The sequence below is a fragment of the Actinia tenebrosa genome, unplaced genomic scaffold, assembly GCF_029948245.1.
Source record: "Actinia tenebrosa isolate PJP-AT-01 unplaced genomic scaffold, QUT_ActTen_1.0 PGA_scaffold6__47_contigs__length_16458017, whole genome shotgun sequence".
NCBI lineage: Eukaryota > Metazoa > Cnidaria > Anthozoa > Actiniaria > Actiniidae > Actinia > Actinia tenebrosa.
In genome coordinates, this window is record NW_028292583.1 from 15,126,647 (window position 1) to 15,147,790 (window position 21,144).

A 21,144-nucleotide genomic window follows, 5' to 3' on the forward strand; every position below is an offset into this window, starting at 1 on the left:
TGTTCTTTGACCATGTATCCCAGGAGTCTTTGCGAGCCCAAGGCACGAGGTTCATGGCAACGAGGCTGTTTCCAAGCCGTCCTCCATTTTGAATTTTCTTTTATTCTGTTGTCTGACTTTCCCCATCTTTCCCTTAATATTTTTCATCTTTCCTTCCTTAATAATCCGTAAAGATGGACGCAGAAGAGACTGCTATTATAGAAGAATACGGTTCTTCTTTAGAAGACCTAACTTTCAACTCCAAACCTCTGATAAATGTGTTAACAATGTTAGCCGAGGAGAATAGCAAGTTTGCCTCAAGTATTACAAAACTCATCGAGGAACGCATTTATAAGGTTAGTTTTTGGTTTATAAGTTTGTCTTAAACTATATTGAACCTAATGAAATTGCCATGTAATTTTATTCTGGTAATTTAAAGTCAATGGAACTATTTCGTAATATGTTTTAAATATCATTGCACCATAAGGTGACGAAGCTAAATATCTAAGCTTAAAGCCAGTTTGTAAAAAGATAAACAACCTAGATAGTTTGTTGCTTGTTTTATTCTGGTTATCATAACCTATTGATATTATGAGTGTCTTTAAATAGTATTATATTTATATATTAGGATAACACCACTTTGGTCTTGCACGTATTTGGAAACTTGATCTTGCTCTAAATGTAAGCTTATACTCATTGCTATAAGCTTACATTGATTTTACTTATTTTTCAAGTTAGATCATTAATATTGTTAGAGTGTTTCGTAATCAAAGAATCGCTCAGTGACCATAGAAGACATTTTTTCATTGTATGTGTAATATCTTATATAAAGTTTAAGACAGCTGTTAGACAATGCTGGCCAAAATATGGCATTTTTAGTCAAACATTTGCCCTTCTGGTCATAGTCCCTTGTAAATTTTGGTCATTTCCTTCGTTTAAGATTTTACTTTTGTCAAAGGTCTCTGGCGAGATTTTCTTGCTGATTTTTGCCGACCCTAATATTTTCTCCATTCCTAAATGCACCACAGGGTTCCCAGTAGGCTCTTTTCAACTGTTGTGTCAGTCCAAAAAAAAATCCGACCTACCGACCCCTATTATTTTTCTCATGCAACAGGAAACACACTTATGTTTGGCTTCAGCTATATTGCATTCAAAGTCTGGAGTTCAAATTTTCTTGCACCCAATTGACTGCTATTTAAAATGTTAATTGTTTTCAGGTTCCACAACAACACAAACTCCCCTCTCTGTATCTTTTGGATTCCATTATAAAGAACGTTGGTGGTGATTATCTAAATTTGATAGCACAAGTACTTGTGAAAGTATTTGTTGCTGTCTTTGAAAAGGTATATATGATAAGGGAAGATACAATTTTTATTGGGGTAAGGGCTGGGGGATTTGCAGTAATCTTTTAAACATGTTTATAGCCTTCTGCCTTTTACTTAGTAAGAAATTTATGACTGTCCTTTTAAGTCATTCAAGAAACTAGCTTTCATCAAAATAAAAACCTTTGAGCCTCCACAAAACTTCAAATTTTCACTGATGAACCTCCCCTCTGAAGCTACAGACCTCTCTCCAATAAAAAACATACCTTCCCTTACCTCTGTTATAATCTAGATACTTCTAGCACATATTTATTGGTAGACATTTGCTCTCCAAAAGAAATATTTATAATTATTTTGTTTTACATTAGTATTGGAAATACTGTCCTTCATACTGTTTTTTTTTAATGGTTGTTTAGGGGGATGAAAAAGTGAGGAAAGACTTATACAAGTTACGGCACACCTGGCCTCAGTATTTTCCTGCTAAAGTACTACATGAAGTTGATGTTAACATAAATCAGATAGATAATGGGTGGCCTATCACTGCTATTCCACCTCCATCACCATCAATCCATGTCAATCCAAAGTTTCTCAAAAAGGTTTGTTTTGGTACTTTTTTTTGCTTCTACTACATGATGATATCCAATGAACACTGATATGAATAGGTAATTTTAGATATTTTTTGAAGTCACAGGAATAGCTTAAATGATATTAAATTTGGGAATCAAGGCTAAGGTAGCATGGCACGGATTTACTCACCTATAATTTCAGGGGTATTGGATTTGAGTAGAATTTTTTAGGTCTCTCCCTTGGATTGAGGATGTTTCTCCTAGTTTTTCTCCCTCCCCAGAACCTAAATTGCAAAATTTGATCTGTGAGTTAGCCATTTGGAAGCCCAGAGGTTGTTTTATAATGTCGATATATAATTGATTTTAAACTTCAAAGCTTAAATAAATAATTAAAGAAACAGGTTTTGAAAAGGCACTTCTTGATATTCCAGGCAGAAGTAAGTGTTCCACAAGATTCTGTACCAGAAATAGTCATAGATGATAATGAAAAAGTAATACTACTGGAACAGCAAAAGAGATTACAAGAGCTTCAGCGATTACAGGAGGAACAGCTTCGCCTCACTGAACAAGAAATACAAGAACACCAGATGAAAAGAGATTTGATTCTGAAAAAACAGGAACAAGAAAGAAAAGCCTTTATAACTCAACAACAGCAGTTACTATTGACATTAAGACTGGGAAATAATGTTGGAGAAACAGAAGAGATTAGCATGGTAAGTTATGGTTGTTTTCGTTTTAAAAGTTCTTTTCGTTGCTCGTTTGCGTTGAATTTGAAGATGTGGGGCTCGGTGTAAAGGCTGGGTCTAACTAGTAAAATAATTTTTAATGTATATATATTTTAACATCTTGATATAATTCTTAATTATTTTACCACTTGTTTTTAATCTTTAATTGTAATTTGTAAAGCGCCATTGGACAGAAATGGAAATGGCGCTAAATAAGGATAGAGTGATTATTATTATTATTATTCTCTCTCTCTCTTTTTTTGTTTTTGTTGACCATTTTTGAGATAATGCATTCCCAGGTTGAACATCTTGCCAAGATTCTTGCAAGATCTTATAAAAATCTTACAAGATCTTAACAAAGATCTTAAGCAAGATCAGGCAAGATCTTGTACCAAGATCCTGTAAGATCCTGCAAGATACTGCATAAACTTGCCAAGATCATGCAAAGATCCTGTAAGATCAGGCAGGATCTTGCCTGATCTTACAGGATCTTGGCAAGTTTATGCAGTATCTTGCAGGATCTTGGTAAGATCATGCCAAGATAAGACCTGATCTTACTTAAGATCTTGGCAAGTTTATGCAGTATCTTGCAGGATCTTGGTAAGATCATGCCAAGATAAGACCTGATCTTACAGGGTCTTGGCAAGTTTATGCAGTATCTTGCAGGATCTCGGTAAGATCATGCCAAAATAAGACCTGATCTTACTGGATCTTGGCAAGTTTATGCTGTATCTTGCAAGAAATGTACATGTTTTTTCAATGCCTTGACAAGATCTTCCTGGGTATTGTAAGATGTTTTAGGGTCTTGGCAAGATCTTCCAGGATTTGGTAAGATCTTTCAGAGTCCCTGGTATTGGGACTTACACCATAAGGCTTTAGGATCATGCCAATTAGATCTTTCAAAGATTGATTTGTAGCACTTAAATTAAAATATCCTGTAAACGAGTTGTCTAAGTAAGGATAAAACTTATTAGAGGTCTTGATCGAGAATAACTTTAATTGAAAAAAATTCAGAATCAAGAATAATAGATAAATTACACAATTTTGTTGCTGTCTAAAATAGTACATAATTGCATTCTTTCTATTTATATTGCTATAAGAAAATACATCTTCTTCAAGCATGATTTAAGAAATTGGAATATTATTAAGATCAAAAATTTACATGAGTATGCATATAATGTACCACTTAAAGAAATTATCTGTGATTTGTGTTGGTCAGGAACAGCAAAAACCACATTGCATAATTATTTTTGAAGAAAACCTTAATTTCCCAGAGGACTAATGTAGCTAATTACGATAATATTTCTTATTAAAAAAAAAAAAAAATAGAAAACTCAAAGTAAAAATATTTTCAAAACTTGATTATTGCAGCTAGGCAATATTTCAATCATAGTTAATAGAGGGGACCGGAATGGTTATGAAACTATTGTCATAGGGTGGCCTTTGTTCGCTTAATTTTGATGTTGAACAGTTCTTGACCATGCACAATGTTTGATTTATGCTCATCCGAAATAAGAAAACATAAACTTTGTTGATGGGATTGTCGAAAGGAATATTCAAATATCTCTTATAAATCTTTAATTATTTTGAACTAGCAGCCAAAAGAAAGATTTTGGTCTAATGTTCACTCAGCCATTGCCAACAATGGTAAAACAAAGGATTGTGCAGGGTCACGCTTGGAAAAAGTGAACAATAACCAATTACAACAGGTTTCATAACCATTCCCCTCTATTTGCTTTGTTTCGATTCAGGAATATAATAAAAATCAGAGAACTATTCATCATTGCTTTCTACCACTTTCTGATTCATCTGTAGTTTGCGTGCACAATCTCTGCATTTCTGATTACAGACATCAACAACATGCTGATGCATTTTCTGGATCTTTTCTTTTCCATAATTTGCATACAGCACCTCTTAAAAAAGAGAACAAAGAAAAATAAAAATTATTTTGTTAGATATAATAAAATATATATTTTCACTTCTTTAAGTCCCATTTTGATTTTTTATTTGGATGGCAAAAATGTTGGAGAAACACCATTTCAGTATTTTATTTGTGAACAAAAATGTTTTTGCTTTACATTTTCAAGGTACTCACCTAACATTTTTCCAATTCTCTCTTGGTCTAATTCTTTCTTTGATGACCTCTTTGAGGCAAACAGAATCCCCTGACTCATTTCTTCCACTGAAAAAAGTTTGTCCATTAACCTCAGGGCATTTTTGTGAGGCTCTCTTGCAGGTGCCTTCAATGTAAGCAGATTTATGCCATTGTGTTCCTGTAAAAATAAACAATATATATATTAATATGATTCTAGTTTCCTATATTTCCTAAATTTTAGCACATTGGAATTAATGCTTGAATCATAGGAGGAACAAGAGATACAAACATTTAAAGCCATCCGAACTTTAGAGTTTTGGCTAATTAGGTTCAAATTTCAAACTTGCCACAATCCCGCCTGCTCGTTTCTAAAGTGACCTATTGATTCAACAGGTACATACTACTCATATAAATAAGGGAAAAATTATTATGTTAGAAACTTACAATGTTTTGAAGAGCAGAGGCATCTGATAGGTCCTTTAATGATCCCATTGGTGTTGAAGGGCTTGGAGGTAAAGCACTAGATCTTGACCTATCTGGAGTTCCCTCATTCTAAGTTTAAAATTTTAAAAAAAACCCAAGTTTTTATGTTAATATTGTAGCCTGATTTTAGATGCGTTTTCTTGTTGAGATCCTCTTTCATTTGGTTGTAACAATTGGATATGTACTTGCCTTGGTTAATTTTGTCTTCAAAGCCTTCTCTAAGTCAGTCATCCTTTGATTCAGACTTGACATTTCCTTCATGAGCTTTGCAATGTGCACCTTGCACTCACAGCCAGGTTTAGGAATGTTGGCAATGGGCTGCAAGTTCAACAAAATAAAGTATTTTCAGAAAATTGTCAAAAATTAATGAGGTCAGGAATTGGATCAAGTGAAAATAGGAAATAAAATTAGAACATTTTGTTGCTTTATGCCAAATCCAAAAGAAAGAACAGGAAAATTAACAGTCTTAAAGGACTTTGCACTGTTATTTGGCTGTGACAATGATTTTTGAAATAGGTGTATAAAGCTTCTGCAATTACCGCATCCTCCAAATTCGAAACTAGCGAATACAGCCTTTCTCTTTCCTTCTCTGCTTCATCAATCTCTTCATCATCACTATCTGACTCTTCGTTTTCTGTTTCCACTTCAATAAGTTTCCTTTTTGGTTTAGGTGCTGTAACGGAAAAAAATGCATCAAATGATATGGTGGACATGTCTCCTTTTTTATTTTGATATCAAAGGAAAGATTTCAGTTAGATTGTTTATTTTAAACAAAAGCATATAAAAATACAATGCAAACACAACAATTGTGATCTTAGAAGACTTAAAAATAAGTTATTATTCTTACCATCTTCTCTAACCTCCGGTTTCTTATTTAATCTCTTGATAGTCTTCTCATTTGCTACAATAATTAAAAAAAACACTCTATAACTTGTTTTTAAGACTAGTTCTCAGTTCTAAATCACACTAGACTCTGGAATGGGTTCAGGTAGTCTTTATTAACATAAAACTCAATACTATGAATATACAGATAAAAAACATTATATATACATATATTTAAATCCTAAGTCTATATTGTTAGAAACGTATTTACTATTATTCCCCTGAATAATAAGTCAACATCGAGAAAACAAAAATATTACACAATTAACTTTGAAGCGCCATTTTATAAATTTAGATTTTTAGCTTATTAACGTAGATTTTTAGATAAAGATACACAGTTATATATTTAATATATATTTCAATTTTCCTTATTAGTCAGTTTTTTCATCTTATAATTCCTTCTTCTTTGTAAGTATTATATATTAACATATTCATATTTAAATAATGGACAAATTCTATTCGTTTTTTACAATCTTGAAAAAATGTATAAATATTTAAAAATTATTAATTATTGATTAGAGATTATTGTTATTATTAATTATTGATTAAAGACTATATATTTTTAGAGAAAAAAAATAAAAATTTATTTACACAATTAACTTTTGACTACCTCTATAGTGGAGTGGTGGGCAGGACAAATTCTATAAAGCGGTAGTTCGGTGTGTTATTCCTATCGCAAGCTAAGTGAAAGTGCTTCAGCTAATTAAACGCACTAATTAAGTATTAGCGTCCTTACTTATTATGTTTGCATATTACATTGATGTGCTAAAACGCCATATGATGGATCAATAGATTAATTAAATTCAACTTCCTGTTCCCATCCTGGCCCGCCTACAGATTTAGATTCATATTAACCTCTGTTAATATCCACTTTAAGCAGGGAAACCAAGGCAGTTTACTGCTGTGCGTACGTGGTGACATACACTGTACTCTGATTGTTCATGTGTATTGCCCAAATTTCCTTTCACAACAAATATTGTTGGCTCGATCAACAATGGATAAAAGAAAGAGTTTTTTACCTGGTAATTGTTTGCCAAATTGTAGAGCAGCCACTCTATCTAGATCACGTTTTGGACCTACAATGCAAAGAAAAAACAAGGATCATAAAGAACTTTACAAATCGTTTAAAAATTGTGGGTTTAAAATGCATGCAAGTATGTCTTAGTCAATGCCTCACATTGAGTCTCCAATTATTAACTTTTCATAAATCAGCAATGGGAATATTCTTACCAATATTTGTTAAATTTCCAATATGCGTTCGCGTGCCGCTCTTTACTTTTACTTTAGTCCCAATCGTCAAGTCTATGTCCGGACAGAGCACTTGCTTTCTGTCTGCCACCGAATAGGTATTATCATCGAACACTATCAGATAATACCGGTCTTCATTAACTGTAATTGATAGAATCATAGTTTTAATATCTACTACAATTAACCGCAATACAATCTGTTATTTTAAATTATTTCTACTCAGACAGATCCTAATCAACGCTTTTGAAAACTTCTAGGCATCAGCGCGGCATTCTTAAGGAAGAAGATCGCTGTATGCAACGCTTTTGAAAATCTTAAACGGCTAGGCATCAGCACGGCATTCTTAAGAAAGAAGATCACTGCATTCAACGCTTTTGAAAATCTGTTACTTTTGCTTGTTTCTTTCATAACAGTTCTTGAAGTCATGTTGAAGTGGATAAATGGTCGAAGCAGTTTTGTAATGCGAGAAGTTTTTTCCGTCGATGAAAGCACGTGTGCGTAATTTTTGACGTCCTATATTAGAGTTGAGCACGTGATGGCTTCTCGTTTCATTGGATAACCAATGAAATTGTTTCTTGTATGACGTCGCGTTTCATTGGCTAAAACGCACCAATGATTGTGCGACATTTCCCCCGCTATTTACAGTAGATTATTTGCGAGGGGAACGATAAATATTGGTTGACACGAAAGATTACATAAATCGAAAGCGAAGTTTATCCATTTTCTTATAGAAAGTAATATTAGATGTAAAGATGACTTTGAATTAGCACAATACTCACCCAAAAAAGCATGAACTCGGATTCAGATAAAGAATCGAGCGATTCCAGCCGTGCAAATCTTGACAGTGGGACTGATAACGAGTACGATGTTTCTGATGATGAAACTAGTGTTGATACCACTCCATTAAAAAACACTCCATTGAAAAATACTCCATTGAAAAACAAGGATGGAATAGGCTGCCAGAGAAAGAAAAGAACTACCAGATATCCATTATTTTCCAGTGATGACGAAGGTCATTCTATAGGCGTGTTAAAAAAAAAGAAATATCTGAATCACCACGATGACGACAGTGGTACGAGTAGTGAAGATGAATTGTTTAGTTACAAAAAAAGAAAGAGAAGCCCGAGAAAGCTATTACACAACTCTTATTTACTGGATACATCCACTGATGAAGATGAGAATAGTATGTTAAATGAAATAGAAGTACATCAGCAACAGTACCAAGATGATGAAAGTGTTGTCTGCTCGTCATCCATCTATGATTCCGATCAAGAAATCCAGCTTGATATTGAACATCATGTTGATGGCCAATCCTCCTCGCAGTGTTCTGAATCAAATGTTGAATCTGGAACCTGCAGTTCAAGTGATGAGCAAAGTTCTAGTGATGAATCGAGATCTGATGATGTTCTAGATGCATCTAGGGATGAAAATAGTAAGAATATTTTCGACGACATAATCTGTGAGAATTCGAATTTAACTCGTGGCGCAAGTTACGTCCTAATCCTACAGTTCTCACGGAAATACAAACTTTCACGCAAAGCACAGAATGATTTACTCACACTTATAAGGTTGCATTGCCCAGATGACGTCAAAGATGTAATTCCCAAGACATATAAGGAGCTTTTAAAACGGACATTGCCTGGAATTTCTACTTTAAAGAAAACCCGACTTTGTCGGGTCTGTAAGGAAACATTAGAAGATAATGCTGTGGCGTGCCAGAAAGGACATCGTGTTGCAAATAGGAATCCCACGAAGGATGAGGCTTTTTTTATCAACATACCTCTAGAACCTCAGCTAAAGATCCTTATCGAAGGTAAAGTAACATCTTATTTTATCGTTTTAGAAAGATTTGTTAAAAAAATGTTGAAGCAGGCATAGAGTTTCCCATTATCCTCATCATGTGGGAGAGGGGTTTCTAATTAACTAGTAAGTGTACTTTAATGTGGATGCATTTTTTCTTTCGTATTCTACAGAAAATACTTCAGATATACTGGCTTCATGCGAAAGACAACGGTTGGAATGTTCTAAAGAATCAGCAACATACAAAGACATAACAGATGGCTCTTCGTATAAAGACTTTTATAAAACAATTCATGATGAAGATCCAGAGGGAACCAGCCACCATATCAGTTTGATGTTAAGTACTGATGGAGCCCCAGTTTTCAAATCTACTAACTCTTCAATATGGCCCTTATATGTTGTAATTTTGGAGATTCCACCAAATAAGAGGTATGAGAGTATATATGAGTATAGTCTTGATGTCTTCCCTTTGTCTGGAGTCTAATCTCTCCTTAAAATTTGGTAAATTTGGTTTTAGATATTCTATCAAGAATGTACTTCTACTTGGCCTTTGGTATGGACCCCAGAAACCTGACATTAATGCCTTCCTACAGACTACTTTAACAACAATTTCAAAGTTAGCAGAAGATGGTATGTTTTCATACTTTGTTCCTATGACTAACATGCAGTATTTACTTCAATGAAAATAGCTGCAAGAATAGATATGGAACATTTATGTAAGAATGAGTTATGATAAACTTAAGTTATTATTTCAACATTCATTTTGAGGTCTGGAGTGCACTGCCGGAGGAGATTTCTTGACATTCAAGGTGCATTTACACTGCTGTATTCGTGACCTTCCTGGAAAGGCCCTTATACTTCTTCATAAGCTTTTTAATGGAAAGTTTGGTTGCTCAGTAAGTCAAGTAAATATAAATACATTACAATGTAATATAATTGACAATACATTTTTTGAAAGATCAAAATGTAGCCATGTCTAGCTGTTTGGACAATATTAATACTATAACTCTTGTGCAGATTTGTTTTCACCCAGGATTGAGGTTACCAATAAGAGGGAATGTAAGGGTTTACCCTTTCTCAGCAAAGTATACGAGAAGAACAGCAAGAGAAACTCGGTTTCATGCTTTAGTAGCTGAGGCTAGTGGTGCTAGTGTGAGTAAAAATTAAATTATTACAATGATTAAATAAATTCTAGCTGAAATAAAAAATGACAGATCTTTTAAATTATTAAGTAGTGTAAAGTCAATAATTAATTCTTGCACTTTCACAATAATTTGGAAAACTTTTTAATATGCATCATCACTTAATATTCAATATTCTTTGCACATAAGGCTTTTGATTACCAACATGTTCATTTTAAAACAGGTATTTGGGTTGAAAGGTTTTTCTATACTTCTGAATCATATGAGCATTCCTGATGGTTGTCCGATTGATTACATGCATTGCATTCTTCAAGGTAAATGTACACACGTGCACAATAATGCAAAAGTATAACACATGCATGAACATAATCATTAATTATTATAATTAACTGATTAGAATAAGGTATCACTAATACGTGTGCCATAAATATTCACTACTCTAGGTACTGGTAAATGGATTCTAACAGCAATGATAAATTCAAGTAATAAGGATAAGCCTTTCTACCTGTCTCCGGCTTCACAGAGGAAAGTAAATACAAGTATAGAGTCAATTGCAGTGCCTCATGACATGGAAAGAAAACCTAGAACTCTGGATAACTTGAAAAGATGGAAAGGTTAAAATTAAAAATATGTTCTTTTAATTTGGTGAAGTATTAATTAGCATACAGTATATAGGTACTAATTAAAGACATGATTGCTTTTCTTTTTCATAACACAGCTACTGAGATTCAACATTTCTTGTTGTACTTTGGTCTTCCTGTCCTGAAAGGAGTATTAAATCCAGAATACTTCCATCATTTGGCTTTACTCTCCTCTGCTCTATGGATATTCTTGAAGAACGAAATAACAAGAGATGAAATTGAATTTGCTGGAATTGTTATTAAATCATTTTGTCGCCTCATGAAACAGTACTATGGTATATCAAACTTTCAAACTTTTAACTACCAGTAACAATAATTATTATAAAAATTATTTTCATTAATAAGATATGCTAGAGCGAAAGTCCTAGAGGATCAGTGTTAGTCCTAAATAAGATGGATTCTAGTCTTTTATCACATGGTGGCCATATAGGTTGAAACTATAGGTCTTGAATCCCCTGGGTCCCCTATAGGCCTCAATTTTTAGAGACTTCTCACAGCATTCAACAAAAACGGTTTACACTCATGAGAATAAACATGGCCACTGTGTGATGAAAGCCAAGTATGGGTGCTTGTAGTTCTAAGCTTTTTGTTTGTTTGCTTGTCAATGATTACATTCAAGGTGTAAGAAGTGAAACAATCAATGCCCACAGTCTATCTCATTTGGAACAACAAGTTCATATTATGGGTCCACTGTGGACACATTCATCATTTGCATTTGAAGCTATGATTGCCCATCTGCTAACTGCTTTCAAAGGGACAAGAGGAGTTGCAGACCAGGTAGCTAAACAGCTATTATTAAAATTTAAAAAAAGTATCCAACAAGCTTAATTTAATTCATAAATTATGCAATTTTATATACAAATTTGTGTTGATTTTTTTAATGTGTACTCTTCTATTTGATTAGATGGCTAACAACTATTTGGTGGAGAGACAGATCTATCCTCTTACCCACCAGCTTCAAGAATCTGATGCCAGGGAGGAAGTTAAGCATTTTTCCAAGAGCTTGTCATTGTCAAAGCCCAGGTAAATAAACATTTTGTAGCTATAGAGTAAAGAGTTTACCCTGAGAAGTACAAGCCTAATATATTAAATCACTTGATAAACTTTTGTAACATCACTTTAAATCGCAGAAAATTTGACATGGCTGAATAAGCATAGTGTTTGAATAAAACAGCTGTACTAACATAATTTGGGCCAACCCAAATTCCACTTTTAGTACAGCTCATGGAAAGTACGCCATCTGAACTTGGTCTAAGTTGACTAGTTAAAGCAATTTTAACAATCTAATGCATGTTGTTTTCAATTTTCAACACTACAGGCTCAAATGGAGTCAACAGGAAAGGAGTGCAGTATCTTTTGCTGAGCCTACCCAACTTAAATCTATGAGTGCCGAGGAAGTTAATGCTGTCAATGCATTACTTGCTGTTTGCAACCTTTCCCCAGTACATGTAGATATAAATGAAAAATACAACTATGCAGAGAGAATAGAGATGAATGGGAACGTTTTTCATTCACGATCCTACAAAAGGGCTGGGAAGTCATGTAGTTCTATTGTTCAGCTACGTTCTTTAGACCAGTCTGAATATTTTTATGGGGAGGTACAAACTTATATAAGAGTAAAATCATTACCTATTGCAATAGTCAAGCTTTATAGTCAAGTAGTAACTTCTATTTGCTCTGTCAATATCACACCACCATCAGATCCATCAGTTTTGGCATATGCAAGTGCTAAGCTACTAGGAAGTAACCATATACCTATGTCTGGTCCTCTTGAACCAGAGCTCTTTGCTATCAAATGTACAAGTATCACATGTAAATGTATATTAGTCAAAGTGAATGAGCCTTTCATTTTTGCCTATGTTACACCAGTAACAGACTTCAATTGTAAATAATATATAATGCTCTCAACTTAAAATGTGAACTGTTTTTTTTGCAAAATAGATGAAGTAATATTATTTTAAAGTGACAATGACTATATTATATTCTTGTTTGTTTACTTTCCTCAGCAGTAATTTTCACAACAGTAGTGTGGTCATGTAACATATACTCTGATAGTAAGATATTAGTCTGAGGATCATTATTAAATATTATAAGGAGTAAATAAAACTGGCTGAAGTTGCTGTCTTAGATTCTTAAAATATTTTTAAATGTCTTGCAAAGATTATGACAATTAAATTCTAGAGAAAATTCAATTAAGTTCATTTAAAGATCACAACTAATCTCGTAAAAGCTTCTTGATAAGATCATGCCATGATCTTGGCAAGAGTCTTGTAAAGATTTTGTAAGAATCTTTGGATATATTTTCAAATATCTTGCAAGATTATTACAAGATCTTAGGAAGATCTTATTAAGATCTCAAAAAGATCTTGCTTAAGATATTGTTAATAACTTGATAAGATCAATGCATGATCTTGCCAAGATCTTGATACTATCTTTGGAAGATCTTGTTAAGATCTTTTGAAGATTTTCAAATTGTCTGCAAGATCATTGCAAGATCTTGTTAAAATCTTTATGAGATCTTGACTAAGATCTTGTTAAGAACTTGATAAGATCATGGCATGATCCTGCCAAGATCTTGATACTGTCTTTGGAAGATCTTGTTAAGATCTTTGGATATATTTTCAAATCAACTTGCAAGATCATTACAAGATCTTGGGAAGATCTGGTTAAGATCTTGATAAGATCTTTAATAAGATCTTGTTAAGGACTTGCCAGGATCTTGGCATGATCTTGTCAAGATCTTGCAGTTTTAGTATGTTAAATCTCTTTTTAAGAAATAAAAAGATCTTGAAAGGGTCTTGGCAAGATCTTATCAAAATCTTGCCAAAATCTTGGGTTTACACAAGATCTTACCAGATCTTGCAAGATCTGGCAAGATCTGACAAGATCTTAACAAGATGCTCAACCTGGGTTGTGGATATGATTCAAGCAGTAGACCATATCTATTACTTTGTTTAAATATTGTGAATAAACCTTTTATGGGTAAGAATTCAGATTCCTATACATGATGGTGCAAAGAAACCGGTGCAAAGCATCTATAGATGTTTTTTTTCCATCATTCCCTTGATAATAAGATTCACTGGATTCTTTGTTCGAGTTGTATCCATATTAGTGGGTCTTCACATGCACAACCATTAAACAAAGATATGATACTCTAGGAAATGACACAAGGTCTGAAATGGGAAAATATTACTCCCAAACCAAAAAGGCCTATCATAGAAATTTTCTTTGATAAATTTTCATCTATTTTCTTAGCCAAAGTCTTCAAGTAGCACTGGAATTCAACCTGTCCTAACTAAAGCTGAAACCACACAATCCAGTCAAGCCACAACCATCAATAGAGATCCAAGGCTACGGCATAAAGATCAGACTCCTTCACATAATAATAATAACAAACCACAACAATCGAGACCAAATTTTAGAAATGAACGTAATGTGGACAAGTCCAAGCCTGCTGAACCTGTACACAAGGAAATAGACATCTATAGAGGTGCAGGAAGAGGTCGTGATCAGAGAATTAATCGGTCAAGTGAAGAACCTCATGGGATTAAGAGAAGAAGTAGAAGTCAATCACCTCTTGAAGGGAGAGAAAAGAAGTACCAACGTTCTGATAGAGATACAAGACCAGACTCTGATAGAATTTCAAGACCAAGAGAGGATATCAGAACAAAAAGAAGGCGTAGTTTGGAAGAGGATAAAATCAGTGACTTCAAGAGAGAGAGGAGCGATAGACAAGGACCAGAAAATAGAAATTTCAGGGGAAGAGGATATGGTGGAAGAGGAAGGGGGTTAAATGGAAGATCAGAAAGGGAATCCAAACTTGGTTTTGAAAGAAATGCTCGAGATTTTGAAGGAAGAGGTGGAAGAGGAAGAGATGAGAAACCAAAACTTCGATTCAAACGACGCCAACCTCTTGAGGGAGAGCAATGTAATCAACGTTATCCTGGTGAAAAAGCTGGTGAACATGGACCTAGACATGCAAAGGAAGTGCCACAAGGTGATCTTCATTCTCATCAGGAACCAAAGCCCATGCCAACTGATGATAATCTTGTTTTTACAAAAGTTAAAGAACCTGAAGGAGTGCCTAGTAATGATGCTGAACTTGCTACAGTACCACAGGAACTTACATTGGAACACAAGGGTGTCATATTGGAAGAGGTATGTCAAGACCTTTAAGCATTTTTTTAGAGATCCAAGAATGCTGCTGTAACTGAGCAACATTTAACTACCAATCTCTTATTAGGCTATGTTCACATTGTATGGCAGGGGGGGGGGGGGGGGGGCAGGTGAAATTGAGCGGGGATCGGAAAAAAATTGGTAGGAAAAAGGGGGGATGGGCAAATTTGTATCAGAAAAATGGGGGGATTCACAATTGTTGGAAGAAGCTACAAGCCTTGCTTAGGGGAGATCATATTTTTTTGCATGACTTTAAGGGGGGTCTTGAGAATTATTCTGGACATTTCAAATTTTCACCTGCCCCCCTCCCCCTCTGCCATACTTTATGAACGCAGCCTTATTTAAAAACTTAATGAAAGCCCTGACTCACAGTGATTCCATTTGACTTGTGAATCGATGTCTACTGATATCTATCAGACTTCAATTTCTATTTTATACAATTTATTTTATATCCATCATTAATGCTTCATACACAGACTTGGCTCAAACTTTTTATGTGCTAGATTTCTTTGGTTTAATGAAATCAGTTTATATGACCTGATAGAGACAAAAGGCACAAATAATTCCCATGTACCTTTACATACTCTAAGGATTTATGTGATTGATGGTGGTGTTTTGCCGATTCAATAGAAATGACTTTTTTTCTAAATGGTAATTGTATTTTATCTTTCATAGGCAAAACGGCGCCTTGACTTAGGGCTTATATCACAGGACCAATACATTGAACTGATAGACAAATTAGCAGAGTTTTATGAGTTACAAAGGAAACAAGAACTGGAAGGTGCCCAACAGTTTACTGATGTTCAACTAAATGAAAGGGAGCCTCAGCAGTTACCAGATGAGCATAGACCCCCAGAGTTTGAACATCAAAGAAATGAAAGCATTAGAGGAAGAGGAAGAATTGGACCTGCTAGGACTAATGGACCACGGATGGAAGGTCCCAGACATTCTCAGAAAGATGGTCCATTAAGGAGAGGACCTAGGATGGAAGAGCCGTGGAGGAGAGAAGGACCTGGAATGAGAGGAGGGCCAGGAATGATGAATAGACCACCTCCAATGAGAATGGAGGGAAGGGATGGACCTGATTCTTTTGAGGGCCCTCCAATACCAGGTAGAAGAATGAGAATTGAAGAACCACACTTGGATCCACATCATATGAGAAGGGACCATCCACGAAGAGAAGGGTCACCACTCATGGACTTACCAGGGCCTCCTAATGAAAATGGGCCTTGGAGGACTGTAGACCATGACAGAGTACCTCCTCTTCATGATCTGGGACCTCCTAATCACCACAGGTTTCCAGAAGGGCCTCATCCAATGGATGAGGGACGTCCAGGTCCATTTTTACCTCAAGGCAGGGATGCAAGGGATTTCAGAGGGCCACCTCCAATTGATGACTTTCACGGTGGGCCTCCAAGACCCTTTGAAGAGCCATTTGGTGGAGAGCCTCACCACCCCCCTGACATGATACCAATTGGACACGGCAGACCAGTGGAACACTTTCAAGGACTTCCAATGGGCCCTGGTCACCATGGGCCTCCTCATGAACCACCATTACAACCTATCCAAATGGCTGGCTCTCCTCTTAGACAAGGTAAGTTTCCTCATACAATAAACTAATAGCTTGTATTTAATTGTGAAGTGAAGGGTGTAAGAGGTATGCCATGTCTCAACAAGATTGACATGACATCATCAATAAGATATTGTGATGATTATTCTATCTATAGTAATTAAGAAATAGAGGATAGTAAAACTTTTAATTGATTATTAACAATGTTGTTTTTGTGTTTATTAGGTACTGGAACCCCTCCACCTCTAGCTGACCCACCAACTCCTTCCAGAATGGAAAAGAAAACTGTAGATGATCTCTTCTCCAGATTAGTCCATGCTGGTATTATTAAAGTAACTGAAGAAAGAATAGCTGATACTCCACCAAGAATAGGAACCCCGCCCATTTCTATACCCATTCAACCCATCCTCCCAGCACAGCCCATCCCTGTATCACAACCAGGACATATTCCTCCTATACATCTTCCTATACAACAGCAACCACTTCCAGTTGCTCAGCCAATAATTCCATCCAGTAAAGTTGTGGTACCATCATTACCTAGTCAAGCAGTTCCAGTTGTTTCACAAGCAGCAACATCCAGCTTAAACTTACTGCAAGAGATGATTGAAAAATCCAAAGAGGCTGCTACAAAAATACCACAAATTGGTCTGAAAAATCTAGATGACTTAAGAAAGTAAGTATATTTTTGCTGTAGTGGAGATTTGAGTACATAAAGCCCCCCCCCCCCCCCCCCCCCCCCACACACACACCAAAAAAGAAAAGAGATATTATAATATTATATAATATCTCTAATAATATTATATATATAATTATATCTTCTCATAACAGGCGTCATATTGGTATCATCAACATGCTCTATGAAGGAACACAGTGTTCATCATGTGGCCTACGATTTGCTGGTGAAGCTGCAGCATTCTACAGAGAACATTTGGATTGGCACTTTAGAAGAAATCGAAGAGAAAAAGATGGAAGGAGGATTGCCCACAAACAGTGGTACATTCCTCTTAAGGTGATAACAGCAGCATAACATGCAGCAATCTTATATACACAGCCATAAAGCAATAGAGACTTTACTTAATAGCAGGCATGCGCCTGGAGTAATAGAGAAGTAAAGGGGTTCTATTGTTCTGCCATCTAAAATTGTCGCCTGCATATCATCATATGAAACGCCTATATACATCAATTTCAATAAACGTTGTCATCGCCAAAGGCAATAGGCGTTAGGTCATTCCAACATCGAAATGGTTTCGTTGAATACAAAGAACATTGAATCCATCTGGTCTCAACACTAAGGTCCATGTTCTTGACGAGAATGAGATAGAAGCAGAAACACAAACACAAGTCATTCCAACTATTCTTGGATTTTGGAATGACCTGTCTCCTATTGTTTTCTCCTATTATTATTTATTTGCATTGTTACATCTGTTTGTGACAGGATTGGCTTGATTATGAAGAAATTACCGACCCCGAAGAAAAAGGTACCGTAGTTCATTATTTTGAAATTTCTGGTTTTTTTTCTCCTAGTACTGAAATATTTTTATCTCATTAATGAAGTTTTGAAATGCATTTAACATTATACATTTTTTTTCACTCCTAGCTCACAGTTCCTTTTTTGACTCCGAAAAACATGAGAGTGATACTAATGAAACTAATAATGTAGAGGCTGATGGCAGTTGTCCTGTTTTACCTGGTGATAAAGAAACTGAAACAGTAAGACAACATGTTCACTGTGTCCCATTTCAAATCATGTGCCATTACCTTGAGTATCATTTCTTTGTTTATCATTAATGCTTTACACTACTTTTTCTCTGCTGCCTGTGAATTTACAATTTATTTTTATTCCAGAAATGTGATGTTTGTCAGGAAAAATTTGATTTATTTTGGGATGAAGCTAATGAGGAATGGCGCTACAAAGATGCTGTTAGAATTGCTGGAAAGGCAAGTAGTTATATTCACTAATTCTTATAATAGAAAAATTTTGAGGTAAAAGATATTACCCACTACACCTCTTTGATTAGCGAAAAATTTCTTAACCCCCCTGATCACATCCAGTTTTTGCCCCCCCCCCCCCTCCCCATTAGCCTCACCACCCCAAAAAAGCTGAAGCTTTTGAAGCTTGAAATCATTTTTTCAAGTCTTTCTTTACAGCGTTCGCTTAGATCGCTCATTCACTGTGATGATCAACACATCTACCATTATTTCACCACAGTTCTATCCATTCAATATTCACAATGAAAGCTTTGCTATTGTGTCTTTTTACCCCAAATTTCAAGAAATTGCTGGTGAAAGAAATTTCAAGATGAAGTACTGTGCATAAAAAGACAACAGCTGTAATACTGGTGGTCACGAGCTACTGCAAATACCGTCTAATGTGGCTTTTATTCTACTTATCTTAACATTTAAGAAGCAAATCAAAATAAACTGTTTGATCTTGGATGCATCAAAAATTATTTGATGATATCTGATTGCTTATGATTTTACCTTTTACAGACATACCATGATTTGTGTTATCAAGATGCTAAGGTATGTTTCATTTCATCCCTTTCCATTTATTTGTTTTCCTATTTATTTTTCTTTTATTTCCATTCATTTGTACATTTTCTTCTGTGTGGTACCCCTCTATGTGTGCACACAATGCGCAGTGGTAATGTATTTTGTGTACCATCATTGATTATCCCAATGTAAATGTTCAGATGGATCAATGTCAATCAATATATTCTTTTCATCAAGTGTACATGTCTTTTGCATACCCCCTCCCCCCGATTACACTTGACATTTAAACTACCTATTGACTGCATACTTTGATTTATGTCTTATGGTGTTGTCTTCATGGTAAGATGTGTTGTCTTTATGCATGTATTCTTTACCATCATTCCATCACACTTTAGTGCCATATATATTTTAGTCTTGTTATAACTGATATTAAAATAGTCTATAAATGAAAAAATGTACTTATATCTCCATCCATGACTGATGTTGTTGTCTACCTGGTAAGAAATTTTTTAAAGACAAATAAATTGGATGTGTAAAAAGAAAGATATTCTATCTGCCATCACAGATAAAAAAATTTTAATATCTTTATTGAATGCACCACTGATCTTCAAAAAGTGGTTTTGTAATTTCAATCAAAAACTTGGAAAACTATGCACAGTCCACAATTTATATTTAAAAAACTCAGAAAAATACACTCCCATCACCCATGTATCACCCCAAAATGTAATAATCAATCTCCCCTCTCCACAACCCCACTCTACTGGGGAAAAATTCCAATCATTGCATGGTTTCCTTGTAGTAATGTTACTAGTGTGTTTTGTTTTTCAAATAAAGGCTTCTGACTCCTTGAGTGTTTACTATTCATTACTATACTCTTGCTACCTTAATGTGTTTTTGACTCAACTTTTTTATAACTTTTATGCTGATACAGGCTGTATTTTAAAAAAACCTGTTTGTAACATTACAGGTTTCATAAGTCTTTACTTGAAATGTAAACTGACTCCCAATTTTTTAAATTCAAATTATCACTCTTACAATCCATTATTTTCATAAGGAGATAAAATTTTGATTTAAAGATTTAAAGAGCGCACATTGAAGTCTCGTAGCTTTTTTTTGTAAACTTACAGTTTATAAAGGTAGTTTGAAAAAAATTATGGTAATAAAAAAAGGTAGTTTGCCTAACAAGGAATGTATTTTTCTTTCCCTCTTATTTCGGTACATCTCCTTGCCTTGCATTGTTTCTTTACTCATTGTGTTAACTGCACAGTCAACACATATGGAAGAAACAGATCCAGAACCAGAGACAAACACAAGCAAAGATGCTATAGAAGAATTTCCAAAGGCTGAGAAAGAAGACACAGATAGGGACAAGACAGCAAAACCTGATACCAAAGAAAGTCAAAGCTCAGTTGAAATTAAACAGGAGTCCAAAATGGGTGAGGATGAAACGATAAAAGAGGGTAGTGTATCTAAGGAAGATGAGGTTTCAGATAAGGGAAATGTGTTAAGTAAAGAAAATGTTGTAGAAGAGGGAGAAAAGGTTGAAGATCCAAGTAAACAGAGCACTGAAAAGAGTGCTGAGGAAATAAAAGAAGTGAAAGTTAATAAAGATATTGATGATACTGGAAGTATCAGTGTTAAAGATGAAACAACCCCTGTCAGTGAAAAATGATCCCATTCACACCACTGGAAATTGCCTACAACCTTCAGAAGTTTGAATTAACAAGGAAATGAGTGCTAGAAAAAATGGAACATGAAAAAATGAAAAAAATTTCTTGAGAATTGTGAAAATTATGTAAATTGTTGTAGGACCAAACTTGTTTGTGGATTGTAATTGTTTTGAAGACGGATCATTGGTACCTGTGAATTCCAGATATACCTAAATGCATACACAATCCCCCATTCACATTCCCCCTTGAGATTTACTCACATCACTCATATTGCTATTATCTCCTATCCTTACCATACTTGTACTTTACCCTGTACAGAAGAAGATTCAATAAAGATTATCTTCAACAACCA

General features: G+C 34.9%; 3 protein-coding genes across 4 annotated transcripts; 2 read left to right on the top strand and 1 right to left on the bottom strand.

Moving 5' to 3' along the window:
* The first annotated feature begins 68 nt into the window (after window positions 1-68).
* On the top strand, window positions 69-21,144 carry LOC116308781 (uncharacterized). Its single transcript, XM_031719269.2, has 13 exons — window positions 69-335; window positions 1,197-1,322; window positions 1,718-1,897; window positions 2,299-2,580; window positions 14,139-15,041; window positions 15,735-16,653; window positions 16,855-17,302; window positions 17,458-17,638; window positions 18,065-18,107; window positions 18,227-18,339; window positions 18,475-18,567; window positions 19,120-19,152; window positions 20,390-21,144. Exons 1-13 carry the CDS (start codon window positions 174-176, stop codon window positions 20,792-20,794), a joined length of 3,888 nt encoding a protein of 1,295 aa, XP_031575129.2. The 5' UTR covers window positions 69-173; the 3' UTR covers window positions 20,795-21,144.
* LOC148906182 (uncharacterized) lies at window positions 4,032-7,441 on the bottom strand. Its single transcript, XM_089039247.1, has 8 exons — window positions 7,283-7,441; window positions 7,072-7,128; window positions 6,018-6,071; window positions 5,710-5,843; window positions 5,360-5,488; window positions 5,132-5,239; window positions 4,688-4,865; window positions 4,032-4,505 (listed from the first exon to the last, which is right to left on the bottom strand). Exons 5-8 carry the CDS (start codon window positions 5,429-5,431, stop codon window positions 4,366-4,368), a joined length of 498 nt encoding a protein of 165 aa, XP_088895373.1. The 5' UTR covers window positions 5,432-5,488; window positions 5,710-5,843; window positions 6,018-6,071; window positions 7,072-7,128; window positions 7,283-7,441; the 3' UTR covers window positions 4,032-4,365.
* LOC148906183 (uncharacterized) lies at window positions 8,090-12,989 on the top strand. Of its 2 annotated transcripts, none has more exons than XM_089039245.1 (11): window positions 8,090-9,113; window positions 9,274-9,529; window positions 9,618-9,730; window positions 9,869-10,005; window positions 10,118-10,252; window positions 10,466-10,556; window positions 10,686-10,856; window positions 10,961-11,158; window positions 11,503-11,660; window positions 11,788-11,906; window positions 12,202-12,989. In XM_089039245.1, the coding sequence occupies exons 1-11, from the start codon at window positions 8,090-8,092 to the stop codon at window positions 12,773-12,775; spliced, it is 2,976 nt and encodes a 991-aa protein (XP_088895371.1). In that variant the 3' UTR covers window positions 12,776-12,989. The 2 variants fall into 2 exon arrangements, with proteins under 2 accessions (XP_088895371.1, XP_088895372.1); XM_089039246.1 differs by having other exon boundaries at window positions 9,869-9,996.